The 27768-nt window shown below is 44.5% G+C and overlaps 4 protein-coding genes across 5 annotated transcripts; 1 reads left to right on the top strand and 3 right to left on the bottom strand.

Moving 5' to 3' along the window:
- Nucleotides 1–163: 163 nt before the first annotated feature.
- Nucleotides 164–4414, top strand: LOC143013269 (proteasomal ubiquitin receptor ADRM1-like). 2 transcript variants are annotated; one of them, XM_076166828.1, is made up of 10 exons: nt 164–214; nt 970–1194; nt 1293–1409; nt 1634–1757; nt 1859–1945; nt 2093–2183; nt 2735–2976; nt 3507–3664; nt 4009–4111; nt 4284–4414. In XM_076166828.1, exons 2-10 carry the CDS (start codon nt 985–987, stop codon nt 4385–4387), a joined length of 1236 nt encoding a protein of 411 aa, XP_076022943.1. In that variant the 5' UTR covers nt 164–214; nt 970–984; the 3' UTR covers nt 4388–4414. The 2 variants fall into 2 exon arrangements, with proteins under 2 accessions (XP_076022943.1, XP_076022942.1); XM_076166827.1 differs by having other exon boundaries at nt 187–214; nt 958–1194; nt 2735–3045.
- LOC143013268 (CDK5 and ABL1 enzyme substrate 2-like) lies at nt 4411–10761 on the bottom strand. Its single transcript, XM_076166826.1, has 10 exons — nt 10180–10761; nt 9576–9668; nt 8335–8412; nt 8078–8177; nt 7769–7937; nt 7547–7644; nt 7012–7118; nt 6636–6840; nt 4526–6425; nt 4411–4485 (listed from the first exon to the last, which is right to left on the bottom strand). The coding sequence occupies exons 1-9, from the start codon at nt 10725–10727 to the stop codon at nt 6285–6287; spliced, it is 1539 nt and encodes a 512-aa protein (XP_076022941.1). The 5' UTR covers nt 10728–10761; the 3' UTR covers nt 4411–4485; nt 4526–6284.
- Nucleotides 10762–14070: 3309 nt separating this feature from the next.
- On the bottom strand, nt 14071–18289 carry xkr7a (XK related 7a). Its single transcript, XM_076166982.1, has 3 exons — nt 17754–18289; nt 15382–15581; nt 14071–15125 (listed from the first exon to the last, which is right to left on the bottom strand). Exons 1-3 carry the CDS (start codon nt 18287–18289, stop codon nt 14170–14172), a joined length of 1692 nt encoding a protein of 563 aa, XP_076023097.1. The 3' UTR covers nt 14071–14169.
- A 1174-nt stretch (nt 18290–19463) lies between these two features.
- On the bottom strand, nt 19464–27050 carry rap1aa (RAP1A, member of RAS oncogene family a). The gene is made up of 9 exons (XM_076166788.1): nt 26994–27050; nt 25458–25610; nt 22527–22614; nt 22270–22338; nt 22102–22158; nt 21864–22004; nt 21098–21241; nt 20849–20967; nt 19464–20193 (listed from the first exon to the last, which is right to left on the bottom strand). The coding sequence occupies exons 3-8, from the start codon at nt 22581–22583 to the stop codon at nt 20878–20880; spliced, it is 558 nt and encodes a 185-aa protein (XP_076022903.1). The 5' UTR covers nt 22584–22614; nt 25458–25610; nt 26994–27050; the 3' UTR covers nt 19464–20193; nt 20849–20877.
- Between the last annotated feature and the right edge of the window lie 718 nt (nt 27051–27768).

Genomic DNA, 27768 nt, shown 5'->3' with positions numbered 1-27768 from the left:
TCGATAAATCCTTTATTTAATCTGCATTTAGCTCAAACTGAAATGTGCAATGCTGTGTCATCTCTACCGAACATGCGCACTGAGGTTTACATCCCCGGATATTGACACGCGCTCCGACCAATCAGAGCGCGGCAAGTGTGACAGTCAGCTAATCACAATCGTGCTATCCTTACTGTCCTCCGTTGTGCGGCTGAGCGTCATTTCACAGAGAAATGTAAGTACAATAATGTCGTTTTTCAGTTGCGTTTGGTTCCTAACATGGAAGTAAATGCATGTGTGTGATGACGCGTGTGAGTGTTTGGATTGTGAGAGTGTGTGTGAGTGTGTTTACAGCTGCTGGCTGAAGGGTGCACAGTCATCACTGGTGTGTCTGTGGCTGTTTATAATGGGAACGCTGGGATGCGTCTTCACATCCAAAGTGTTTACATCCATATTCTCTGTTTAGTCTCAGTCCGATCAAACCTGAGTGTAAATCAGCACAGTAAACACACACTGCTTCGGCATAAACGAATGAATGAAAACACACTCGTATCTACATTAGAGTCTTATTTAGGTCATATGGGGAGAAATGAGCCCAGCGCAATCTCTGCTTATGCATGGAACCACCTGAAATATTCACAATAATGCAAATCAATTCAAACTGTTTTCAAAATGATCATTTAATGTCCTAATTAGTAATTCTGTGTAATTATTCTTTTTTTAGATAGCAAAAAAATATCGATTAATTTTGAAATGGATTTCTGTGATTCTTTGTAAATTTCATAATTTTAAGACAGCATATGGAATTATTGGATCATTGATTTTGATCTTTGTTGATTTTCAAAAAAATTCCTGACAATTTTTCTTTATTGCCTGTATCTTTTTAATGTATTTTTATATTTAAACATTTTCTTTCCTTCTAAATACTTCTTCTCTAACTACCCACTGAAGTGTATTTATTCTGGTGACACACTCCAGATTCAGAGTCACTGACTCCTCTTCATCATGGCCTCTGGAGCATTGTTCCCCAGCATGGTGTCCGGGTCCCGCGGCTCCTCCAGCAAATACCTGGTGGAGTTCCGTGCCGGTAAGATGACGATGAAGGGCAGCACGGTGACACCTGACAAGCGCAAAGGTCAGGTCTACATCCAGCAGACCGACGACTCCCTCATCCATTTCTGCTGGAAGGATCGGACGACGGCCAACGTGGACGATGTGGGTGACGCTGGCAGATTTGCTTGACTTGTATTTGTCTCATCCTCCAGCGATACTGACATATCTGTGTTTGTTGTTTTTAATCTTAATTGGTTCAGGATCTGATCATTTTCCCTGATGACTGTGAGTTCAAGCGGGTCAGCCAGTGCACCACTGGACGAGTGTACGTGCTGAAGTTCAAAGCTGGCTCCAAACGGCTGTTCTTCTGGATGCAGGTCCATTTAAAACCTTGATTATAGTGACGATAACCCTGTGGAACAGTTTTTAGCTCAAGTGTCAAATGAAATCTTTATATAGTTGTAGGTGTGTGACTGTGAGGACTATTTTCAGTGTTTCTTGTGGGGGAATGCTTCACTTAAATGCTTGTTAAAATGCACTGTTTATTAAGGGGTTATTAAGATGAAGGTTAGTGTATGATGAGGTGATTCTCTTATCTCAGGAGCCAAAGACTGATAAGGATGAAGAGTTTTGTCGTAAAGTGAATGAGTACCTAAACAACCCTCCCATGCCCGGTGCTCTTGGCAGTGGAGGCAGTGGAGGTCACGATCTGTCTGCTCTGGGAGGTAAACTGACACTCACATCCTCCCATCATAATCCATAATCAGGGCTGGGCGTTATTCCCATGCTGGCCGTCACACGATCTCTCTCTCTTTTTCATATGAAGGGGAGGGCGGCCTGCAGAGCCTTCTGGGTAACATGAGCCACAACCAGCTCATGCAGCTCATTGGACCAACCGGCTTGGGGGGGATCGGTAGGTACCCTTCAGCGTGGAGACAAGGCATCAGTGTGTGTTTGTGTGTGAGAGAGTGCGCTGTCTCCTTGAGGTCTGCCAATGTGCTGTTTTCAACACAATGCGATCAGAGCATAATGTGACTGTTTTCTTGTTTACGTTGTGCAGGTGGACTCGGGGCTCTGGCTGGTCCCGGCTTGGCCAACCTCCTGGGCAGCAGCAGCAGCAGCGTTCCTGCAGCCAGCAACTCCTCCACCAGGTACCACACATACCTGCTAATGATGATCCACAGCCCCACAAACCCCAGGAGGCATCAACACTTTGTTCAAAGAGTTTTCAACTATTTACAGTGCATCTGCAGAATTGGCACATATTTGAATAATCTTACAAACACATTCATTTGTTTTTGACATTCCGAATTGTCGTCTATGCCAAGCGCTGGAGACAGAATTAAATGGTTGTCTGACCATCTTACACAATTATTTGATTTGAGTCCAAAGCTCTTATATTTCTAGACAGGATTCAAAGACTAATAAAATGTCCAAGCATTTTTCAGTCATTAAAATAAGTTATTAGAGGAATGTAGAGCCTTATTGGAAGCAGAACAGTTTCACTTATTGCTGCTAACTGGCATCATTCAGTTTGAGACATCAACAGAAACATAAAACCTTTTTCTGCTATAATTGGAAGCGTCACTCTGTCGCTGTGGCCTCTCCACCCACATGCACTGAATACATTAAACACAATCATTCTTCCCTCGGGAATCATCCACTAGTGAACACAGATTTAGTTTCCTTCCTCTTCTCTCAGTCCATCAACAGCGGTCACCCCAACCTCCAACTCTGCCACTAGCCGGCTGGGTTCCTCCCAGGTGCCCACCACACCCATAACCCCGTCTGCCACCACAGTGGCCTCGCCCACAGCCACCACCCCCTCCACCCCGGCTGTGTCCACGCTGGCGGTTGGGTCGGCAAACCCCACGCAGCCCATCCAGCTGAGCGACCTGCAGAGCATCCTGGCCACTATGAACGTGCCTGCCAGCGCTCAGGGAGGTGAGGCAAACGTCCCTGCACAGGGCCGAGATGGGACGAAACTGAAACAACATTTTCCAGAGATAAGAAGTAACTACATACTCGAGTTAAGATTGGTGCAATCTGGGTGTGATTTATATTTCAAGGGACCTTTATGCGAGTACATTTCAGAGGGAATGTTGCACTTTTTGCTCCACTACATTTATCTGACTGCATTTATTACTTTGCAGATTAAGGTGTGAAATAAAGTCTGAAATTATGTCTGCCATCTGCTAAAGCTTGTTTATATGCTCAGTGAAAAGCAGCTTGTTTTCTGGTTTGATGATGCATTTGCAAATTAAAACTGTCTCAGGAGTTTCAGAAAGGGAAAGAGGGTCATTTGTCTGAATCAGTCTAATAGAAATTAATCCTTAAAGCATGAAAATCTCTACATGTTGAGGTATGAGGTCAGTTGGAAAATCATGTATTGTTCTATTGCTGCTTTTGTCGTGGCTAGTCGTTGTGTCAGTGATGTGTACATTATAACAGATTGAATGTGTTTTGTCCTGCAGTGGACCTTGCCAGTGTCCTGACCCCTGAGGTCATGGCTCCTATCCTGGCCAACTCAGAGGTGCAGCAGAGGTTGATGCCCTATCTGCCCTCAGGAGAGTCTCTGCCTCAGAGCACAGAGGAGCTCAACAACACACTCAGCTCACCTCAGTTTCAGCAGGTGGAGTGTTTGTCACTTGATCATTTGATTTAAGGGCTTGGGGGCGGGGGTTTGAATTTCAGGTGATTTGATTGAGGCATCTGTCTACAGTTCATCTCATGACCTGTGCATGGCCTATGGGTTCATGCTGCACCAAACATCTGATAAACAAACTATTCAGTCTTGACTTTGTTTATTTCCAGCATTCAACATTTAACCGTCTTTGGCTGGAAGAAGAACACATGAAGAGAAAGATATTTGCCCTTTAAGCGGCGTTCTAGTTATCATGAAGGCCTCTTTTGTTGGGAATTGGCCTCTCTCCATGGCATTTGTTCTTACTCTTGGTATTTATTGTGTCTCTGCAGGCTATGAGCATGTTCAGCAGTGCTCTGGCATCGGGGCAGTTGGGGCCTCTAATGAACCAGTTTGGCTTGCCTTCAGAGGCTGTCGACGCGGCTAACAAAGGAGGTCAGTGTTCCGCGGGTGTCATGCATTGTAACCTGAAGTGTTATTGAACACAAGTGAAGGCAAGAAAACTCTCACGCGTGTCACACTCACTTTTTTTGGTACTGGTGGTGTACAGTATTAAGCTTGTGTTTAAATCAGCTGAGATGTTTGAGTGACATTTGTCTCAAAACAGATGTGGAGGCTTTTGCCAAAGCCATGGAGACAGAGCCCAAGTCCGACCAGGACGGAGACCCTAAAGACAAAAAGGATGACGATGAAGACATGAGCCTGGACTAACACCTCTAACAAAAAGTGAATGTATTTATTTAACGGCTTTACAGCATTCCCTTAAATATAAATGATAAAGATTATGATTAATATGGTACAAACCGTGACTGCCACTGTCTCACCTGATAGTCCTGTTTGCCCTCTGACAGCACCACTCTTATATTAATGTATGCAGAAAGCCTTGTGGATTTACCTCCGAGATGTAACCGAGTGAACATGTTCTCTAACTGCATGTTGTCACCTGCCAGCTCATCCTCTACTAACAACACAGTAAAATCATTATAACCACACTCGTCTATTTTAAGCCTCTTTAATCTGTTGTAGGCTTTTAGTATTTGTAAAGAAACACTTCTTGGCATATACACCAAGAAAGAAATACACACACTGATGTAAGTTTTCACTGTCAGAAAATATATTTCAAAAACATTCATTGTACAGTATGAAAGACAATATTTACCAAACAGACACCAAGCATACAGGTACAACAGCCTCTGCAGTGTAAGGAGTATATCTGGACGTGGACTGGAATACAGTTATCACCACTGCAGATAGACAATATAAAACACTGAAAACATCTAGAACAGTAAAACCAGAAAGTGTTTGATGATCTTTTATAGACAATGACGACCTCAACGTGTGTGGACGTCTACAGCAGCAACAAGAAATGTCAACACAATAATGATACGATTCACCGCCACTGTAGTTTCAGGCACTTTGTTCACGCATGAACATCGAACAGATTACTCATACACACATTACCATACTGAAGGTTTTAAAACCACACTACCACCATTGCCTCTATTGACTTACAATGGAGTGTAGATGACCTCACCAAAAGCTGATTATCACTAATTATGGCAGCTACACAACAACTTTTAAAATGTCTCTTTGGATTACATGAGCCATTAAAAAAAAACAACAACAAGTACCTGAGAATAACTGAAAAAATCTTATGTTTTAAGGAATAAATACCAGTACATTAAATATGACAAAACATAGCCCTTGTTATAGCCGTCTACCTCCATGACCTCGCTTCCTTATCGGTCACTGTGGTGGTTGCACTGCATGTTGGCACAGCGTTTGTTTGCACGTAGAGCTGCCACAGCGATGTAAGAGTCTGAATTGTATATCACTTCTAAATTTGGAGCACAGAGAATGCTCAGACTCACCACAGGACACGCATGATGTCATGTAAGGGGGTTGACTTAAGACCATTGTGCGCCCCCTGTGGGTATGGAGGCCTCTGGTTCCTGAGCACTACAGTGTGCACAGTGTTCATGTCCTTGTTCTATCTTACTCTCTTTAAAATTCAAAAGGCCTTTACATGAAAATCTTTAAAAATTAAAACACAATTTACAATATTTTGATTCAGGCTAGTGGCTAAAAATGCATCGATTTCACAGTGGAATTAAAAGTCATCTAAAAAAAACTCAACAGTATGGTTCTTTGTATTATATAGAGATACAGACACATTGACTGGTTTGTAATGATGAAAGTGCAGGTGAATGATTTTTCCAAAAATACAAATACGTCACAGAAAACAAACATTACATTTGTGTGCCATTTTCTGAATATAACGCACAGGAAGTTTGGACGTACCCAAAACTGAGTCACAAGATAATAATATTAAAGCACAATTAACGTGCTTATCGAACATCTCTAACATAGAGCTCATAACTGAATAAATATCAGGACGTCTCTCTCTCTCTCTTACACACACGCACGCACACACACTTTCATCGAGTCTAAAATATCAGTCAGCAAGTGAAAACTCATTATTTTTCACACAAAGCGACCGAGTCACAATTAAGATCAAATAAATAGATTCATCTGGACAGTTTGTCACTTATCCCCAGTTACTTACTGTCCACTGTATCGCTCAAACTCGGCCTCAGCAGATGCCAGTCTAACCCTGCTGCACCAGTCTGCGGTAATGCGGCATAACCTTGCTCTCGGGCAGGTACAGTCCCATCTCCAAGGCAACTAGCACGGGGAACTCGAGAGGAATCAGCTCTCGTCTGTTGATACGGAAACGCTCCTCCAGCTTCTGCTCCACCGTGGGGGAGAACACAAGAGGGTTTAAAGGAAGATGATCAGACATATTTGTAAAATGGTAGTAAAGTAATGAATTGTGAGTGAAACGTATAAACATGTGTGACTTTGTTTAGTGTCAGAAAGAGAAGGCTGGTTGATCACATGTTATCCTGTTTCTGGTGCTGTGCCCTCTTTGATGTGATGTTGAGGAAACATTACTCACGTCAATCAGCTGTTTGACTTCTGGCTTCCGCAAATCACTGCTGATCTTTGCAGCCAGCAGCACGCAGGTCGACGACACCAGCTTCCTGTTCTGCTTGTTGAGACGACCCTGCAGCACCAGCTTCTCGAAGTAAACAAAGGCCATCGCTATGGTAACTGGCTGTAGGCTGCACTCCTCGCTCACAGCCCGCATCTCCCTCTTCAGACTAGAGGACACACACACACACACAACAAACAGGAGGTAGAGGTCACACACACACGTCACACACAAGGTTTTTGAAGATAAAATCCTGGATGTGCACTGTGACAAATCAGATTAATCTTCAGAAGCCTCTCGAGTAAAGACTGATAAAAACAGGAATTCTAAGTATCTGTACCTTCTTATCTTGCTGAGTGTCAGCTTGATGTGGGGAAACTTCTCCTTAAAGGTCTCATTCATATCTTTCTTCAGGTCCCCTGGTTTGACATACTCGATTACCGTCGTCTGCAGAGATAAGGAGAGAGACAACACACACCAGCGTGTAAACGGGGCACTGCCAGTCTCTGCACTAAGTTACTGTCACAATAAAGCTTTATGACCTTGCTTATAAATCATCTCGATAAGGATAATTTCATGCGTTGTGATGCTACTGTTGAGGTTACAGACATGACAGTTATACAATTATGTGTGTCAAATGGCCGAGTGGATTGTGTTTCACTGTAAACGTGATGGAGGAACTGGAGAACTCAAATCGGAGAAGTTACAATGACAACCAATGAATCGAAAAGTATTTGGAGATTATTGATACCTGACCACATTAATTTCTGTTAAAACCATAATGTCCTGGAATAGCACGATTAATATAACAGTATAAGCCTCTGATTTCTACAAACTAGTAAGTCCAGCAGCCATGTTCTGTGTATGACACTCACCACATATGAATTAAATATAAGAACCCTCTTGTGTCTCCCACAGGGCCACTGTGGGTCACTGAGGAGTTGAGGATCATACTCGGCCAGATCTTCTGTATCTGAGAAACACAAAAGAGAAACGGCACAATGTAAACTGTGAAATACGAGGGCAGTTTACTGAGACAGCCTGGGGGGAAATAAAGGAGGATGTGTGTTGTTTGTGAGCTCCAAGTGAATCCATACTTGGGTCTTGTGCCACAGTGTTGTTGAGAGTGGGGGGGATGATGTTCCTCTGCCCGTTGCCACGACAACGTGACTGAGGGGTTTGAGCTGTACAGTTTTCTGGCACGCCACCGCTCTTCTGTCTCACCAACGCATTGGTGGGATAAAGGAACTGTGCGTATGAGACAGTCTGAGGAGGAGAAAGGCAGACAGTCAGACAGATTCCTCCAGAGGACCTTCAAGTCAAGACAGTGTGTTTATCCCAGTGTGTTTAACCTAGTAGACTTCTGCTTCTGATCATAGGTACATGTAAACACAGGGACCACTCACCTTGCCACAGTCACCCATCTCCACGCCTTCCAGGGAAGGGAGGAGGTCCACAGCCACCACGGAGGAAAGCCTTTGTCTCTGCACCTCCTGCTTAGGATCACTGGGCACACAGAGTTACATGCATTCACTTCCACCACATGCTGAACATTGCTCGCCCTTTCCCGACAATGATATGGAACACACAAAAGGGAAGATGGAACAAAAGAAATGAACAAACAGAAAAATGAATTGGGTGCTCTCTGCTTGTGATGGTGTACCTGAGGTGACTACTCTCTCCATAGGGCAGCACTGAGAAAGCAGCATATAGCGACCGCTTGGCACAAATCAGCATGATCCTGCAGGACACAGCAAGTACAGGCAGACAGAACAGATGAGGTGTCAGTCTACAAAGCAATGGCATACAGTCACTGCCTGGCGGTGCTGCAGAGAGGGGGGATCAGTCAGATCCACATCTATGTCGACCCACACCACTGCTACGGTTGGCCAGGCAACAGCAAGCAATAACAACAAACCATCCAAAATAAGAAGATGTCGGATATTTTAAAGTTTAACACCAGGGAGTTTAACACGTATTCACCAGCTATCTATTCTGACATTAACATGGGCGACCTAATTCATCACAGTCCAGGTAACTGCAGCACAAAGGGGCGGATACTCTGAATAAAACTAAATAATCTCCACAACCGCAGCTTCACGTACTCACAAAACCACTACAAATCAGCCAGTCAGCAGCCTCAGCCAGGAACACTCAGCTAGTAAACAAGTCTGATTGCACCTTCAGAGGGAGATATCAAATCTCTAAGATGGGACAATATCTCAACACAGATATCTGCCGTTATATAACTACGCTACCATGCAAGTCCTCACAATGTGCGTGATCGCTTCAAACAGGAAGAGAGAATCAACCGAGGTGACACAGAGAGCAGGACAAACACTCCACACATTGGCACGCATGTGTGAATATGAGCACGGCTGAAGATGATGGAATGAGGTGAAGGCAACTGAGTGTAGATGGTGAAGAGAGTAATGATATATAAAGGATTTTACATTGTATGACTGAGTCAAACTTTTTCATCCTTTTCAACAGATAAAGTAACTGTGTTCATTACTTTACGCTGTTTTCTGGCACGCATAAAGCAGGAATAAACACGGCCTCGGGCTTGATATATCAGGCCAGACTTGTGTTGGAGGTTTTACTTTACCCGCGGTGCTAAAACAGAGTCATATTTCAGTCTGCACCTCTTTTGGATTCTGATAGATTTGCAAGGGTGTAAATGATGCAGCCGGACCCGTTATCCCTCTGCAGACCTAACTAATTCTCTATGTAATGCCTGAGTTAATCAGCTTATTTCACTACTAGAGGAGGGTAACACTGCTTGTGAATTAAAGGTCTATTCAACAGTCCAAGGGTATTTCCTTGTCTGATATCTCACTGTTTTAATTAGGGCTCAGTAAATTAAACCTTAGCTTACGCGTTCCTCCATTCCCGACAATTTACCTGCACCCACGGGTGTCGTACTGCTTCATACTCTTGATGAAGTGGACTTTCTTGGGCGCCTTGGGTCCAGGAGAACCGGACGCATTCCTCAACCTGTGAAGCAGAAAAGACCAGTTCAACCACACTGACCTCACCAATCACGGAGGCCTTCACTTAGTCTGTGAGTAGAAGGCTGCCAGCAAACGTGCAGATTTGCAAGCAAAGGCAAATTGTCAAGTCCAAACAAACATTCTTACTCAAGAGGGATGCAAATGTACTAAGCCTTTTCCCAAAACTACATGGGGGCAAAGGCACCCTGCCACGTTTTAATTATGTCATGTTGTGCTTCACTTTCATGAGTGCCAGGATTTGCAACCATAATTATGAAGCAAGGCAGTACCCTTCTGACAAACTTTACTATTTAAACGTCGTGTAAACAGCTCAGCATTTAAATGTAATACAGGACAGAAAGCGTTTAAAGTTGAACAGCTGTAGAAACACAGTATGTTGACCTCATGATAAACATAAACAGAAGAAGGCATAGCAGCGTTGGCTCCTGGTGGAGGTTTCATTTCGTATGCGGAAGTCACCGTCGTGCCTAAAGGCCGACCAGTGTCGTGCTCACCTCTGCCGTGAATCCAGGGAAACCCCGGTGGTCGCGGGGCTCTGGACGGGCGGCGACTTGACACGGCAGAGGTTCTGGTGTCCGTCGGGGGCCGGGGATACCGGAGTATCCGGCGGTAACGCGTCCGCCACGCTGCCACCATCCAAAAATACCTCGTTGGCCCCGACACTTGCTCCAGCAGGTCCCGAAGACATTACCAAAGAAGGTCTGGCGGGGCTAACCACACTGGGACCCGGGAAGCTACTAGAAGAGCCGAGAATGTCGCCGGTCGCCGCTGTCACCTGGGCGACAGATCCCCGGTTCTGGTTAGCCGCTGACAGGGACACCGCCGCCGCTTCGCCATCCCTGAGCCGGGGCTCCTCGGCTGCTTTTTGGTCGGTATTTCCATCGCTGGCGTGTCTCTGGGGTCGCCCGTCGAGGGAGATATTGTTAAGGAAGAACAGAGCCGCTTGCCGCCGACTGGAGTCCTTGGATTTCCTCCGATGCTCTCGGTGTGTTTTCGTTGGCTTGTTGCCGGTACTATGAAGACCGCAAGCGGCGGTCGCCATTCTAGTTTGAAATACGTCTGTTGAATGCTAAAGAAACGAGGGACCGGTATCAAGGCTTCAAGCCCCACCCACCTCTCTGCTGATTGGCTATTATAATAATTATGCACACTATGAAACTCAAGGTGATTGGACAAGAAGAACATTATGTAATGATGTTCTCAGTTCCGGCATAAGATTGGCGGGTGGAGATGTTGGGAGGCGCGCTGGAAACAAAGGATGTTCATTGTTACTTGTGTGTTTAATAACTGAGGCGATTACAGCTGGCGTGTCCCTTACCACAGCCCGAATAATAGGATCTGGATTTTCTATTTTTCCAAACACTTCAAGTTATGCAACCGATCAACAATACACAAGCATAATATCGTGGTAATTAATGGGGGTGGGGTTTAAATGTAAAGAACATTGTGTAGGACCTACACAATCCCTACACAATCCCTACACGCCACCATAACACTGTGCTGTCAATTTCGAAATTAAATTGAAAATTAAAATAGTGATGCATCAAAGAGTGATCATTTTAAGCTTTATAAATGTAATCAATGTTTATAAATGGTTGAGTATTGGAACTGAACTGGTGGTTTGTGTGCAAATCTATTGGATTGTACGACAAAAATGATGATCTTAAAATTGCTCCTGTTACATTACCCTACAGGTTGCATATAGATTATGAGGAAGTCATGCGATTCAAATTAATATTGAACCCAAATGTTTTCATATGAGAACTATTTGCTTTGGGCATATTGACACCAGGCATCTCAGTAGCATTTGTGCTCAGTGGGATGTGGGATGTGATGAGATCAAAGAAAAGCTCCGGTTCTCTCTGCTGGTTCTCATTTACTTCAGCATAGTAATTAATGGAATAACTTGCACAGGATTTGGATTTTGCTCTCCCGTCTCATTGATTTGCAAACAAAGGGGCTGGGGCCAATTTCTACAAAATCAGATACTGAAGTGTGGAAGCTTTTCTGTGTCTTGAGTGGCAATTTAGTCATGATCAAACTGCTGGTAATTATGGACCCTTCATCACACATCAGGTGAATTAACAGATTGTCAACAAGTGCAGTCGGAAAGGGATTAGTTAGAGAAATAATCCAACTGCTGAGAAGCCTCTGACGTTCAGCATCGCTAATCCACTGCAACACATTCATGAGATTTAAGTCTCAGTGGTTGTGCGTCTTTATGGTGTTTTTCCAGTCCAAACACTCTAAAGCAAACAGCACAAGTCTGGTAAACACATTGGTCTTTATTTCAGCAACAACAACATAATGACATTGCCTTCACCATCTCGTTAATCCCTTTTTTTTCTTGCTGTGAACAGCAACAGTCTGGCATGACCAGTTTAAGGCTTTGATTCTAGCTTTGTGGTTGAGGTACAGCCCAGCCCAGCTCCTGCCAGTACACCTTCATATTATGGTAGTGTGTGTTGTTGTCACACGATTGACTCAAACAGGTAGCACCATAATCAAAACCATCCTGGCTTTGTTTTTGAATCGGTGGTGGCAATGGTGCTTTGATTTTTTTTTCCTACTTTTATTTTAGTGTAAGCTGACTGGACAGTGTTTACAACAAAACTGTCACATCTCATGACACTGTTTCAAATGAGGTCAAATGCACACGACAAGAGTCTTTCTCCCCCATACACACATACTATATGTGCATGCTGGTATGTGAGCTGACACACACATACAGTAAAAACATTCACACAGACACACAAACACACAAACACACAGACACACATACGTAGTTGAGAAATTCCCCTCTTGTGACTATTCTATAGAACAACAACCCAACACCCTGATAAAACAAGTAGCACATGCCTGCACCATCAATAATATCAAAGCTATTCTCTTAAGGAGTCTGCAACCATTATTAGTATTTTTTACATTTCTCAGACGAAAGAAAATACAGTTACAGACAGCGCAATTGCAGACAGTGTTGTCTTTCTGTAACCCCTTTTTCAATGTATAGTATAATTAACATGTAAATTACTGTCTGTTCTTTGCTTTTACTGAGTAAGATGATGAGGCAGAATGAAAAATACAACCGCTGTGAGTCATAGCAGAAGAATACCTGCTACAAATGTAATGGAAATTATAATGTAGCTTTTGTTTTGTAAACACTCATTCTGGTGAAAGGTTTAATTTCTCAGAGTAATAATGATGTCATGGCCCAACAACAACAGATATTTTGTAAACACACACAAATCTCTTTTTTCTATGTTACCTCAATAAACAATTATAATACCCACAGGAATGTTGTACATCCTACTAACAGCATGGAAATGCTCATAGCCTTATTACAAATGTCATATTTTCAACTCTTTTAACATTCAACTCAAATGTTTCCATTCCACCACACTTCAACATTGAGGCAGCATTTTCAGAGACTCCTTCAACATGAGTGAGTAACTATGGAAAATGATCTGTACCAATGTTTCAGCATGGCGTTGCTCCAAAGTTTCTTTATTTGTTAGCAGGATATCTCAAAAACTGACAGGAAAGGAAATTGATGAAAAGGAGGTGACTGCAGGGTCGATAAGAGTCTTCCAGATTTGTTTCTCTTTGTATTAAAATGTATGAAAGGGCGCTGTTGACTGTTTTGCCCGTTTGTCCTCGGACCATTGTTAGGTGCTATTCAGCCCAGATCCAGATATTACTCTGAATCTCTCAATTTGACAGAGACATAGGTCACGTTTACGCTGTTGCTATACACATTAGGCTGGAAACATGAAACCACCAACAATGCGTATCTCAGATGTTGTTGAGTCTGCAGTTTAGACGGGTTTTGATATATTTTCAACAGTTACAGTTTCGATACAGAAGTGGGTGTTGTCTTCCATGCTGCTGTATAATGACTGATTTTTGCTTAATATTAACAAAAATCAGAGGACTGCTGGGCCTTGGCAGAGGTATGTGCTCTTTAGTGCCCACCATCTGAAAATATTTGAAATGAGAGTGCAAATTGAAAGTTACCCACCTTCAAATGAGCCAGCCCGTCATTCTTCTATTCATGCATGTCATTTATTTCTGTGGTCGGCTGCCTTCAGCAGACTTTTTGAAGCACCTTCACCTTTTTCTGCTTCTGATTGATCATCATACTGTTCCATTTCTCTGCCTGCGTGTGGGCCTCTGAGCCTCGCTGCTCTCTCTTTAACCATGCTCCACTTTTTTCTGTACCACACCCTGACCTGAGAAATGAACAGAAACCTAAATATGCACCTTATCATTACACTCATCATAACACAACATCACAAGATTTTTCCTTTTTAAAAATAAAGATGCCAACGTTGATCCCTGCCTGCTTGTCTCCAGCGCTTGTCGTTACAGGCACCAACCAAGTAGGTGTGGCCCTGAAACAGGCTCCTTGGTGAGTACCATCCATATGCCACTTTGAGGCAGGATGTCTGCAAGGCAGTGAGCAGCGTCACAGCAGCTTCAGCACATCACACGGTGGTCTCATATTCCATGACTTCCTTGAGAGTACTCAGACAGCGGTACTGGATCCTTGGCGTGACCGGGGCTGCGCTTTCGAGCACCAGGATGGTTTTACGTAACCGGCGATCAATGAAATGAGCATCCCAGGCAGGGTACTTTTTCCTGGGTAGGTCTATTCGGATTACTGGCCCCTCAGTCCTTGGAGTAGGGTGGGGCACCGGGGCTTGACCTCCCCGAGCTGCTCGAACCTGAAACACGTCCCCATCTACCCCAGGACCTTGTTCTCTGTCTAACCCTTTAGTTCTCTGAAGGGTCCTAGGGGGGCTGCTTACTAGGTCAGGGGGGAGGCTAGTGGTCGGGGAGGCCAGTGCCTCTACAGGCCCCTCCTTCTCTACCACAAAGCCCCACCCTGACACTGGGCCATCGGGGTGCAGCAGACAGTAATACACAAACATGAAGAAGGTGCCCAGAGCATAACTGCTGGCCACCACACACACCATGATGACAGCATAGAAGTCTGAGGTACGTGAGCCACGGTACAGGTACCAGACAGTAGTGAGCATCACATTCTCAATGAACACTGTCAGGCTGTAGATGAGCATCCTGCAGCGAGTGCGGCCCTCTCTGACACTGAACCAGCAGAAAACATACACAATGCCCACCATCATGTTGTAGATGATTTCCTCCCATTTGGACATGCAGAAGTCAGTTTCACCTTGAATTATCCAAAATGTCATGATGCACCAATGGGCCACGATGAAGATGCCAAAGTAAAGCTGGAACACTGAGGCAAACAGTGCGAAGGCCATTGTGCGGGCCCCAATGGTGAACAGGTGCCACAGAATTTGGACTATGACGGCCTTGTAGGTCATGGGCAGCTTATCGTCTCTGGAGTCCCTCAGGACCTTCTGATAGGAGGCAATCATCCAAGCAAGGGATATCAGTGAGGCGGAGGCTGAAAGCCCTAGGGAGAGAGGAATGAAAGGTGGAAGGAGAAAGATGGAAGAAGAGAAATTAAAGATGATAGAAATGGCTTTGGGGGAAACAGTCTCACCATTTAGCGTAACAAGAATATATGACAACTCTGTAGGGGCCTGATTGAGCTGAGCATTAACTAACCACACACAGTGGGAGGTACAGACGCACGATTGGCTGAAGACAGGAATACTTTTTGACATGTTGATGATGGCTGCGTTGATTGTTCATCTGGGGAGACTCACCCTGTAGTGGCAGCACCTGACTGGCCTGGATCATGATGCTGAGCTGCAGCACCAGCTGAGGGGCGCTCTTCAGGAAGGACTCCAGCAGCCGCAGCATGCTGATGTCAGCGCTCTCAAACATCATGCGCCAGTAGAAGTGACGCCGCTCGTGATCCCCACGCCAGCGGCTTTGTACGCCCAAGTACAGGGCATGGACATACCTACAATGTGTATCAACAGCAAACACGGAGAGAAAAGCATGAAGGGAAACATGCATCACAGAATTATATCAAATACCCTCTATGAAGTTTCAGCTAATAATTCAGAACCCTGTGGGCCGCCAGGGACCTTTTGACAATGCTGACTTGCTCGCTCCACTGCTCCAGAAGCTGAACTGCTCTTTGGCTTTCATTTCAAAGAATGAATCTGTTTTCAAATAAGGGCTAAAGAAAAGTATTATGTGAGATCATAAAAAGGCAATAAAACTTCAGAATAAAGAGTTTAAAAAAAGAGAGTATATTCTTTGTGAACTCCTGAGCTCTGCTGATGTGTTGTCTCCCTCCTTTCAAAGTGTTCCATGTCAGCTGTGTATAACTGACACACACATGCACACATATGTGCACACGGGCTTGTAAAATCAAACACTTGCTCTGTGCAAACACATTTGTGCACAAGCGTGTTTTCTTTGAAGATATGAGGTGACGTGTGCTACATTTGTTTGTGCTAAGCAACTAAAGGAAGTGTAAGTCATTACCTTCCTAATCACACAGTGTACCCAACTGTGTGTGTGTGTGTGTGTGTGCTTGAAAAACACTGGTGGTTGCCACAGTGAGCTGAAGTGAGCTGAAGTTACAATCGAGTCTGTAATTGCCTCGGGGAGAAGAGCCTTACATCAACAAGCTCAGCCAACCACCAGGGAGTTTGTGTAACCCTTTTTTGTTCTGTTCCTGCTACACAAAGAGTGTGTTGGAACGTAAACACACTGAGAAAATAGAGCATATGTGTGTTAAAGAGGGTCAAAGATCCAACACATACACACATGCGTGCCTATTCAAGGCTTATATCTCACCCTGTGTGCAATGACATTTAATTCTGGTAGCTGGCCCAAATTGATCCCATTTCACCTGACTAACTGAGTATCAGTGACAGATCATTCCGGTGTTAACAGCTGAGGGTAAAACACACAGCGGTAATCCTCTTAATGTGCAGACACGTCGGCCTGAGAGCTGCGGCACTGAGCAGAACAAACACAACAGCTTTAATGGCATTACCGGTAATTCTGTGCTGCCACACTCTTTTAATGTGCTCCTGAACACACACACACACACACACACACACACACACACACACACACACACACATGCTTCCGTGCTTCTAAGTCTCCATGAGGAAATAATGAATCAATAAATATTGCCCAAAGGGCTGTCTAAGGAGGCAGGAAGAGAGAGACCACAGAGAGAAACAGAGAGAGAGAGCAAGAGAGTCCGATGACCCACACAATTGATTTGCATTTGATTTCATCATGGTGCCTGTGTATAAATGTAGAATCTTTCATATCATCCCGGCATCTGAAAATATGATTGCTTTTTTTTCCGTATCAGTGCGTTTGTCTAACCTTCCTCCCACCACAGTTCATCTGAATGCTTCCTCCTGGCTGGCAGCAACCCAAGCCTGTCAAACCCTATCAGAGCCCTCTAAGCGTAAATACTGTTTCACCATCACTGACTGAGCAGCTGACCTACAGACCTACTACTACCCGTGTGACAGTAATGAGTGTGTATTTGTTTGGTTTTATAGTATCAGAGCCAGGCTGGTATTATTATTTAGCACTTTTTGGTCCAGCAGAGGAATAAAACTTCAAATATCCATACTGTGTTACAGGAGGATGTAGACACTAAACATCGATAGGCAGGCAAGTATCATCTAACACAGGATACGTATGAAGCTCTCATTTGTGCTCCTCTCATTACTGGGACCAAATAAATGGACAGACGCAGAAAGGCAGCGAGCTTTCATTCTATATTTAAAAGGCGATTGGTGTGGATGAGTTGACGATTTTCCCGGGGAGATTATTGACCTAAAACAACGTCTGAGGGTGTGGGGGGAGGAGTGGGTGGAGTCTGAGTCTCTCCTCTCCAAGCTGCTGTATAAATGTCAAACAACACAATAGACGTTTTGGTGGTTTTGGAGAGAGGAGAGGGCATCTCTCTAATGATCAGGTTCCATAATCATGTCACTACAGGGAGTAGCGCTGGGAATGAACGATGCATGAGCAGCACACACACCCACACCCACACGCATATAGGCGCACACACACACACACACACACAAAGGCAGAGGCAGTGCGTGTAGTTTCGCCCCTCTCCGATGACTTTACGGGTGCCCGGTCTTACCTCCAGACCTGTGCCAGCTGAAAGACATGAACGATGGCCTGGAAGAGCCACATGAAGGCTCTGCAGCAGCCCCGGGCTCCTCCCCCGGTGCTCGGCCTGGGCAGCTCCGCAGCCTCGCCAGTGCGGCCAGCGCCCCGCTCGCCGCTGTCCTTGGTGCTGAAGTCGCTTTCCTCAGCTCCCGTCGCCGCGACCACGGCAGCCGCGGCCGTTCCGCTGTCAACGCTCTCCGAGAAATCGTAAGCGAACCATCGGAAGCTCAATACCTGCACGACCACGGACGGGACTATGATGAAGACCAGAGTCAGCGCAAAGCACCAGTAGTTACTCCTTAGGTAGTAATCCGCGGCCAGCCACAGGTCTGAGGCCCCGTCCGAGAAGAAGACCAAAAGGGCGCACAGCGTCCAGCAGCAGTCCGGGACGGAGTAGCGCAGCTCGGCAGGACGGCACTCAGGCGGCCGCTGGTCCGACTTGGGAGGGCACTCGGGTGGGTTTTCGTTTCGTTCAGGAATGGGTGCACCATCAGATTTCGCGGCCATGTTTGTTGAAAGGGAAGAGAGTGAGTAAGAGATGGGAAAATGATGGAAAGGGGGAGGGGGGTCGCCAAGGCTGTCGGGCTTTATGCATGCGTGTGGAAGGGAGGGAGGGGAAATGGAGGTGGAGAGGAGGGCCAGGATATGGTGGGTGAGAGAGAGAGAGAGGGAGAGGGAGAGGGAGAGCCACTGACACTCATCGATCAATGGTGATAAAATAAAAATTCAATAGCAACATCATAAAAGCTACAGCTATGGTATGAAGACGTTAGAGGGAAGCTTTCTCTTCATCATGAGGCGCTGAATTGCAGGATTTACCTCTGAGCACCCAGACTGCTGTTTCACCTGAGGTGGGTCTTGTTCATGTGCAGGTATAATCCGTCTAGAATTACACACCATAGGTCTGCATTCATTGAAACGAGACCCCGCAAGCATATCAGACACAAATAGCATCTTGTAGGCGAAATTCAAGAGCAGCAGTGAGTTATATGGTGCTGTCATGAGGATGGTGAGCTGTTGTGTGTGTCAGGGTGAGAGTTGATGGGTCACACTTTTTGAAATGAGTGCAACCTTTGAGCAAGCCTAACAAGCCGCCAATCAAAAACCACAGAAAACCTGGAGCCCATGTGAGCTGTATGTGCTTCAAGTGCCACTTGCGGTATTCAGTATGTACCACAGGTTGAGAATGACAGAACTCAGTGGGCTTTTAATGAGAAAAGGCTGCTTTGTGGACTGATCTCTATCCACTTAGACTGTAGGAGTTAAGCACCGTCTGTGAATATATTGAGAAGAGCAGATTGTTGAATGGATGTAACACTTGTGCTGTATGACTTTAAGTGTGTCATCATGCAGGGTGAAATAGGCAAAGTTATACTCTCCTATCTTCACTTGACCAACTTAAGTTTCAGTTCTGCTTTTAGTAGTTTCATTACACATCTGTTATTCTATTTTTGACTTGAATGTCCAGATTGCAGTTTCAGGGGTTGCTAATGTTTTCCCCTCTTAAGGCTGAAGTCTCGACGCCCTCAGTCCACACATGGTCTTCACTCGCTCAACCAGAGGAACTCCTCAGTGAAGAGTGGGATTGAAAACCTACTTTCAGCTCTCTGAGAACGAATGCAACCTCTGTTTACGCTTAACAATAAAGACCTAATAAGGAAAAAACGAAGACCAAAACTAATGAAAATGTACTAAAATTTAATCATTCATAAAAGCTGGAAAATCATCTGTGACAGGGTAACACAAGAAGCAATATTAGAGTTGGTTTAGTACAATATATTTTCAGCCTCAAGACACAAATCAAAACGCATCATTTCCCCCCCATCAGTCTATAAAATACTAATTTCCTTAGCTTTATTATGCAAAAATGGAAGAAGAATATATTATGGGAAATATGGAAGGCTTGCAGCTCCCTAAGTCACTTAGGAAAGATGTTACTTTGTGAATAAACATCCTTGTGAAGAGGAGCAAGTATAAGATATGGAGAATGATGCATTTTGTCGACACCGTTAGTGCAGAAAGGTTTGAGAAGGCCAACATTTCACATGTTTGCTTTTTGCAAATGTATAGTCACAATATGCCAAAGGCTGATGTTACTTTCAATAAAACACTTTAGTTCCCATATATGGATTTACAACCCAAGGTCTCTTCTTTTACACTGAAATTTCCAAAAGAAAAACACCTTGCAGAAGAAAAAAAATAAAGACAAACTTGTCATCAGGCTGACAATACAAAAAAAGTCAAGGATTTCTTTGCCGTTAAAAATCAGAGAAGAATATCTTGAAAATATGGTATTTGCCATCCCCTGCCATTTTGGTGAGTGGTGAAGAATCTCTGTCCGCCAAAATGTTCTGGAGAGGACTCGGAATGCTGGCACGATCCACTGGGAAACAGTTAATCATTTCAGGTTTCTGCACACAAGAGAATAATGTCAGTACACGTGATTTAAAGGGACGGCGCACACGAGTGGTTTAGTGAGAAACGGGAGCCTCGGTTCCGCAGATTTATGGTCTATAAGTTGCACCATTATATGCACGGGAAAAATGGCGGGCGGGACAGTTTAAGTGTGGATTTTATTGGACTTCTGTGGCTGAAATGTGCCGTGCAGGCTGCTTTTGAAATCACAGCGATCCTGCGCCAATGCTGCAGACATTACGCTCACCGGCAGGTTTTATTTCTCAAGGTGATTTTCATGTCATAGTGAAAGATGGGAAGCGATGAAGAGTTGAAGGCAGGGAAACAAACAAAATGAGAGTCGGAGGTACTTTGGAAATGTTTACCCGTAATGTTGAACAAGACGACGCATGAAAGTAGATCGATGCTGTAATATGCAAAGACATTTAACTTTGATGGCTCGCAATTCAAACGTCGATGTTTTATTGCATCATTTCGACAGCAGATGGAGCCACAGGACTGCCAGTGAGATTAGATTGAAAATAAAATGAGGGACGTGAGGGAAAGGGAGCAGACTGGGCGTACGGCTCAGTTCTTTTGATGACCCCTCAAAAACATTGAACGCGAACGTTTTTAAGAAGCGGTGGGTCATAATTCTGAACACCGACTCACCTGGCCTGGAGCTATTGTAGGAAAGCATTTTAGAGCAGCGTGCAGTTTGCCCTCTTTTTTGTCTTCTTCTTTTCCATCGGCGTTTTCCTGTTGATCTGTCGCACCAGGTCATAGAAAATCTACAGAGACAGAGTTCAGCGGGTTTGGATCACAGAATCGGCACTCAGGCATTTCTCAAACGTGGCTTCCATTTCCATCTCACACCCACTCTCATACTGTCGCGCTCACACAGACGGAGAGAGAACTCACCTCGTTAACGTTGATCTTTGATTTAGCTGAGGTCTCTAAAAAGGCACAGTTGTTCCACTGACGAGCCAGGTTCTGGCCCTGCTCCTTGCCGACCACGCGCTCGTCCTCCAGGTCACACTTGTTCCCCACCAGGATCATTGGAACCTGATTGACCACAGCACGGTCGTGATTTCAGCCATTTAGTTCATGGATCAATACACTTTCATCAGTAGTAAATATATTAATGTAGGTTCTAAAAATAAACAGAGAACTGCCAATACTGCCACATGAACTTAGATAGATGTTCACCTTACAGAACATAAACATGTTACCAAAATGAGCTATTACCTAAACGCAGACACAGACCACTCAGGCACGCTGCTATGAATAACTAGAGCACACACACTCAGTATGCTGGACCTTCTCTCTCTAAATAAGATGAAGGGTCAGGCTGGAAATGACAGATAGAATCTAACAGCCCTGACATTTCCATCCTGTTTCAAAGTTCCTGCCCCCCTCTGCTCTGCGCTGTCTCCCACAGTGAAGGCTCTAATGAGGGCGAGACGAGCCGGCCTCAGATGCCTCATACGGCCAAACACACAGGGCTGCTACTAAAGAGCAGCTGCCCGGTGAATGCGGTGGTCCACGGCATTCAGCGGGCACACAATAATGTCACAGAAATCAGGATGACCCCTTTCAACACTCAAAAATCTGCCACATCCCACGCTACCACTGCATTTTTGAAAAGGGCGGCGGTGTGCGCCTGTTAGTGAGAGAAAGTACTCACATCCTCTGTGTCCTTTACTCGCAGGATCTGTTCCCGGAGGTCTTGTAGGTCATTAAATGTTGACTGCGCTGTAATGGAGTACACCAAGGCAAAGCCTTGCCCGTTCTTCATGTAAAGGTCCCTCATTGCTGTGAACTGTTCCTACAGAGCGGCAACAGAGGAGAAGACATCATCAGCATGCGTGCATTTTCAGTTTCATAGCTTAAAATATCTAAAACTTCTGCCCGACTTGACTTACTGTCCCAGCTGTGTCAAGGATTTCAAGCATGCATTGCTGCCCGTCGACCTCAACTTGCTGCAGGAGTGAAAACAGTAGGTAAATATATGACAGGTGTGTAAACAGGTCGTTTAGTCAGGTGCTGTGAAAAACAAAATGCAAAGTAGTGAGTGTTTTCTGAGTGTGTACCTTTCTGTAGGAGTCTTCTATTGTGGGGTCGTACTTCTCCACAAAAATGCCTTGCACAAACTGGACTGTCTAGAATTCACAAGAAGGGAGTGGGAGCATTAAAACATTACATCATATGACACACTGGCTTTATCATTTATGTAGTTTTCTCCGGAACAGTCTGAAACACACAGACACATGGGAAACTACGAAAAGTTCTGTAAATTGCACATTATCAAACCAATAACATGTGATCTATATGGACAGGTGTCACTTACCAGCGCTGATTTCCCCACACCTCCGGATCCCAACACCACAAGCTTGTATTCACGCATGGTGGGCAAATTCACTGGACAGTACAAAGGTCTGAAAGAGAACAGAGCAGGGATGAAACCCCAAGAGCTGCAGGGACATGGAAATTCAATAACGGCATCTTGGAACTGCACTCCACTGAGCTCCAAGATGCCATGGAGTTCATGCTGTCTATGAATATGATTAAATCAATATGTTAATATGAGGTAATGTGGATCGTTATTTAATCAATTCAATCAAATCTCCTTATTAGATCGTTTGCAAGTTGTCTTTTTGTTCTTCGTGCTGCAGCAGAGGAGAGGTACCAGAGTCAGGAACTCACCCCCAACATGTCTCTAAAGCTCAAACACCATGTGAGTATAAAGCATCTACAAAAAAAGAAACATCTCTGCTGACATCACTGGATCAAACTTCCATTATTCTGCCAAAAGATGACTCGTCCTTCCCGCCCACTACCATGGGAGTTGGACTGTCACGGGCCGCTCCCCAACAACGAGCTAAAACAAACCAGACTCTCGGGGGGTTGCTCAACTCCATGAAATCAGCGAGCAGTAAACGCGAGAGAGAGTTGTAAATCTCGACCCCCGAAGGCGGCACTGCGGAGCCCTGAGGCCAGAAAACGCCGCTAGATCTGGGATGTGGCAGTAGATCACACAGGCGGGAGGCGGGAGTCCCAGCGCTGCAAATAACTTCATCTCATTACAATACGGAGGAGAAAGCCAACAGAGAATGGACCCATCAAGCCTGACACACTTTACACACTGTGCCACAAAGGACTGGCAGGCAGAGAGGATTGCGCCCGGCGTGGAAACATTGAGGATCATTTAAAAAGGATCCAAACAAAATCTTCCCGTTTAACCAGGAAAAGTTGAAGTCAGACCCCTGCGTGTCATTTGAATAGGAATGACTGGCTGTGTGTGTCGGGTTCATTTGTTTGAGCTGATGATTATCACCGTCACTCTGACTAGACAGGCCGAGTCCCTGGACACAGATCACCGGAGATGATTAACTACACGCCTGGCTCAGTGTCGCTATGAATACGGCTGCAGGTCACGGATGCCTGACCTGGTTCAAACATTACACAACTCCCAGAGCGGACGCATCTCCAGAGTCTGCTGCTTGGTCTATCTGACTGAACTCATAACAATGCAACTCAAACTTAACATAGAATAACAATACATGACACGGTGTAACAGATCTGTTTGATTAGATTTCATAGACTGTATGGCATGAAGTCATTAAGATATTCAGGTGCACAACAATGGAGCAGATAGCTGGTGTGTGTGTGTGTATTAGGCTCATAGCCAATACAGACAGTTTCACCATTACAGTCAAGAAACGACTTATAGAAAAAAAAAGGTTTTCACATTGCAAACCAAAACTAGAGTAACTTGTGTTGATTTGCAGTTTAGTGAGCATCTGTGTGTCGATTCCTCTTTTTACCACTTTTACCACTTCCGCCTGTGTATTCTGAGACGGTAAGTATTGATTGAATCAGTGCTGCCAATCTCAGGGCTCCAGCCATCGCTCCTGGCGTTTTAATATCAAGGACCCGAGTGGCAATAAGACAGTAAACTCCATTGCCACATCCTTCACAGATAAGTGGCGATACACGCTGTATTGCTTTTATTGTCGAAACGTAACTGAAACTAAGACTCTAAAGGGGTGAGATCTATTATTTGAAGCATCTCTCCCACGCGCGCGTTTAGCTGAATACGCTCTGGCATTTTCTGTCGCCATCAAACCGGCAACATTCCTGTGGAAAGCGCACAAAAAACGCTCACAATGGTCCAGCATGTAGCGCTTTTACATAATCGCCAAGACAACACAATCTGTGGTGTTAACACTGGAGGTAGTGTGCGCGGCTGAAAAATCACAGGTGGGTGTTGCTGTGAAACTTAACATGCCGGCAATACAGCCACGCAGAAACGGCAACATAAATAGTATAATAATGTGAGAGTGAAGCCTGGAAGCGTTATTGTTCTGCTTGCTGCTTTTCTCCGACACTTTGCCATTTCTTTATCATCTGCCTAAAATGACGATGGCAGTTTTTAAAGACCCGTTTCTGAATACTGAACACAGGCACCTCAGCCACGAATCAAGCCACAACGGCACAGAGATACGAACATTCTACAAAGCAGAGTTGATCCTTCATGAAGCTCCATGTGTTATTCTAAAATGAAAATGTAATGCTCGTTTAACGTGCAAATGTCAATGTGGGGGTGATGTACAGCAAGGTCTCATTTAAGAACCTTTTTGAATCTACTAATTGTACTGGTTCTGTGAAACCTTTGTCGAGCGCCGGGACAAACAATACAAAAACCACTCTGTCACACTCCGCCAGCATTTGCAATTCTAACTAGGACATATGAAGCACCACCAGAAGCCCACAGAGAGAGACGGGCACATGAGACGCTCTACAAAGGACCATTGTAATGACCCTCCTCTCCTCAAGTACTCCATACAAACAGAAAATAGAGATCAGAGGAGCATGCGTGACCACTGCTCCCAAATCATTATCTGGGTGCGGGGGTGCACCTTGGCCTGCGCCAACGTGTGCCCGATGCCTTTGTTGGCCCTAATAGCGTATGTGAAGGCAAATTAGATTGTGTTTAGAATGGAAATTTATGTGGCTGTCGCAGAACTTGCCTCAGAGCCTTGAAATCAGATAAGCAAGAAGCCTAAGCCTGATAAGAAACGAGCTCAAAGTGTACAGCTGACAACCTTCACCAGTGTTTCCCGTCTGCCAGATAACAGTGCCTTTATTGCAGTTTGATATCAATAAGTGAATAAAATCAAACGTCCGCCTCATGTACTGTGCGGTAAATAGTACGGACAGAAAACGCACACATACACGCCACCACAAACACTCATTTAGTGAAAACAGGTGGACCTACTGTGTACACGGCTGCTGCAGGTGACAACTCCCTCTACATCTGGTGAGGGGGGGACGGCGGATCCTCAGATTCACTGAAGTGGGCAGTCAGGCGCTGAGAGCGAGCTGGGGGCCCGAGCTAGACGTCAGCAAACCGTTACGACAGGAAACGGGCCTTCAAACATTAAAGCACACACACATCTACAGGTCAGCTCTTGTTACAACAGAATTCATTCAAGGCAAAATGTTAATTTTGTGTGTCAGGTGTGTCAGAAAGGCACAGAAACAATGACAAGTCAATACACACTGAAGACCATTAGTGAAACATCTAATGAAGATGAAACTCACACATTTAAGATGGACTTTTGTGTCTTTCTGGTCATTATATGCTGTGTAGGCCTATAACAAGTTGTAACATGTTACCAAGCACATAACTCTAATTACTCTAAAGACTTGTTTATGATCCTCTATACCGTTATTAAGCATGATTTGAACATCTTGCTATGTTCTAAAAGCTTATAAATGTTTAACAAAACCAGAAATTGGGCAAATAGGTTAAAGCCCCCAAAAGAGCTCAAATGTTACGCTTATGGTTGACGCCCTTTCTGTAATACATTTCCTCGTACCCAATATAAAAGTATTTTAAAAGTGATAATTAAGTTTATTGTTACGCTTTTGCCAACTTAGAAGTTCCATGTAAACATTAACAAACTTATTTTCGTGTCTACTTTCCGCGTAGTTGCTGTGGAAAGGAAGGGTGTGGCTATTAGTTTCCCGGATGCAAAAAACTGTGGCTGTTACAAAGTTTAAAGACAAACGCAGTCGTCAAGTTGTCAACGTTACAGATGACGTCACCAAATAATGTAATTTCACCGTTCAATTAAATTCCGAAAACACGCGCAACTTAGCTTCACAACCTACATGCTAACACTTAGCCACATCTTGCTACATGCTAACAGACCTGCGCGCTAGCCGAGTAAACACACGGCGTGTTATGCAGCGCAGATACGCCGCTCGGTGACGCCGCCCCGGCACTGAACAAAGTTTACTTTGTCGCTAATGTTACCTAGTTTTAGTCCTGTAAATGTTTCGAAACGCTTTGACAGCAGCTAGCGGCTAACATTAACTTTAACACCAATGTTAGAAGTTAGCTAGCCAGCTAGCATTTTCCTGAAGTCTCCGGTCTCGTTTTTTTTATTTCATCTACAGTCTAGTTGGTTGCTGAACATCCGGCGCCATGTGTGTAAACTCTGAGCAAACATCTCAACAGCAATCGCGTTATGATCAGGCGTAGGTGGTTTTAATGCCAAAGACTTTGATTATAAACAACTCGTTACAACGACGTTAGCTAATGAATCCAGTCGTCTATAGCCTGTAAGCTAAGCTCCTACACCTTCCTGAATTATTCCGGTACAATCGTGTCAAATGTCATTTTATTGTCTCGTCGGTGAAAGATTGATGTTATAGACTTTTTTTCTAAAGCATCGAGGTCGCGCCCTGGTTAATTAGCTATCAAATCCCTTGTTTTACCCAGAGGAGAGCTGAGGAAAGCGCTTACCGTGTTCCGCTATGTGTGCGCTAAATCACACTGGGTGAGCGTACGGAAGGGTCGGGAGGGCGGCTCGTGATTGGCTAAGGCTCAGCCAATCAGACTCTGCCGGCTTCTTCCACAAACTCGCTCCTCCAAAAGCAAAAGATGCTCATTTATTTTTGTTGATAATTTTGCCGTAGTAATGTAGGAATGTATACGTTATAATAATTGAAATGACTTTGGACAATTGCAGCGATTCTTTGGGCAAATATCCATTTCCTCAGTGCGATATTAGACAGAAACATGTGATCCAATTGTTTAGTTGTCAGCTGTATCTGTATCTTATGACATCTAATTATAGGACCAACCTGTTAATAACTTCCTCCAGAGATTTCAGCAGCAGGTTACAACAAACTTCCAAAAGAATTTTTATATGTGGAAAAAAAAGCCCTGCGGCACTTAGAACACAGTCTGTCTTGTATTGACGTTTTGTTGTATATAATCTATAAAGTAATTCTTTGCAATTTCTGAACCTAAGTTATAATGATAAACAACTGCTCCTGTCACAAGGACATGTATTGAAATTTACAATGATTGATTGTTCAATCAGCTTTTTAGTTCAAGTTCACACGCTTGAAGTGGATCACAGCTCACTCTCCCGTAAGTAACACATACACAGTGACACCTACCGTTCACAGTGCGCAATAGCAGGGCCTAATACTGCTTATTTGATATTTTGCAGTAGAATTGGCCCCTATCTCACATCCTAAGAAATCTTGAGTAATATTGCGTGATCCTGCAA

The sequence above is a fragment of the Genypterus blacodes genome, unplaced genomic scaffold, assembly GCF_046128005.1.
Source record: "Genypterus blacodes isolate CSIRO-AG114 ecotype Tasmania unplaced genomic scaffold, CSIRO-AGI_Gbla_v1 ptg000156l_1, whole genome shotgun sequence".
Lineage (NCBI taxonomy): Eukaryota > Metazoa > Chordata > Actinopteri > Ophidiiformes > Ophidiidae > Genypterus > Genypterus blacodes.
The sequence above is the reverse complement of the archived record's forward strand: the minus strand, read 5'-3'. Positions and strand labels throughout refer to the sequence as shown.

What these genes read in the sequence shown, in the direction of transcription:
- rap1aa (XM_076166788.1), bottom strand. Translation starts at nt 22,583, where the DNA reads ATGCGTGAATACAAGCTTGTGGTGTTGGGATCCGGAGGTGTGGGGAAA. An exon ending in GTGTGGGGAAATCAGCGCTG is followed by an intron (nt 22,339 to 22,526) that starts GTAAGTGACACC and finishes TGTGAATTCTAG; the next exon opens with ACAGTCCAGTTTGTGCAAGG. An exon ending in CAAAGATCAACGTTAACGAG is followed by an intron (nt 20,968 to 21,097) that starts GTGAGTTCTCTC and finishes CTGTCTCTGTAG; the next exon opens with ATTTTCTATGACCTGGTGCG.
- xkr7a (XM_076166982.1), bottom strand. Translation starts at nt 18,289, where the DNA reads ATGGCCGCGAAATCTGATGGTGCACCCATTCCTGAACGAAACGAAAAC. An exon ending in CAGCTGGCACAGGTCTGGAG is followed by an intron (nt 15,582 to 17,753) that starts GTAAGACCGGGC and finishes TACACATTGTAG; the next exon opens with GTATGTCCATGCCCTGTACT. An exon ending in TCAGGTGCTGCCACTACAGG is followed by an intron (nt 15,126 to 15,381) that starts GTGAGTCTCCCC and finishes CTCTCTCCCTAG; the next exon opens with GGCTTTCAGCCTCCGCCTCA.
- LOC143013268 (XM_076166826.1), bottom strand. Translation starts at nt 10,727, where the DNA reads ATGGCGACCGCCGCTTGCGGTCTTCATAGTACCGGCAACAAGCCAACG. An exon ending in CACTGTGGCACAAGACCCAA is followed by an intron (nt 7,645 to 7,768) that starts GTATGGATTCAC and finishes TGTGTTTCTCAG; the next exon opens with ATACAGAAGATCTGGCCGAG. An exon ending in AAGTCAAACAGCTGATTGAC is followed by an intron (nt 6,426 to 6,635) that starts GTGAGTAATGTT and finishes ACGGTGGAGCAG; the next exon opens with AAGCTGGAGGAGCGTTTCCG.
- LOC143013269 (XM_076166827.1), top strand. Translation starts at nt 985, where the DNA reads ATGGCCTCTGGAGCATTGTTCCCCAGCATGGTGTCCGGGTCCCGCGGC. An exon ending in CGACGGCCAACGTGGACGAT is followed by an intron (nt 1,195 to 1,292) that starts GTGGGTGACGCT and finishes TAATTGGTTCAG; the next exon opens with GATCTGATCATTTTCCCTGA. An exon ending in CGATCTGTCTGCTCTGGGAG is followed by an intron (nt 1,758 to 1,858) that starts GTAAACTGACAC and finishes TTTCATATGAAG; the next exon opens with GGGAGGGCGGCCTGCAGAGC.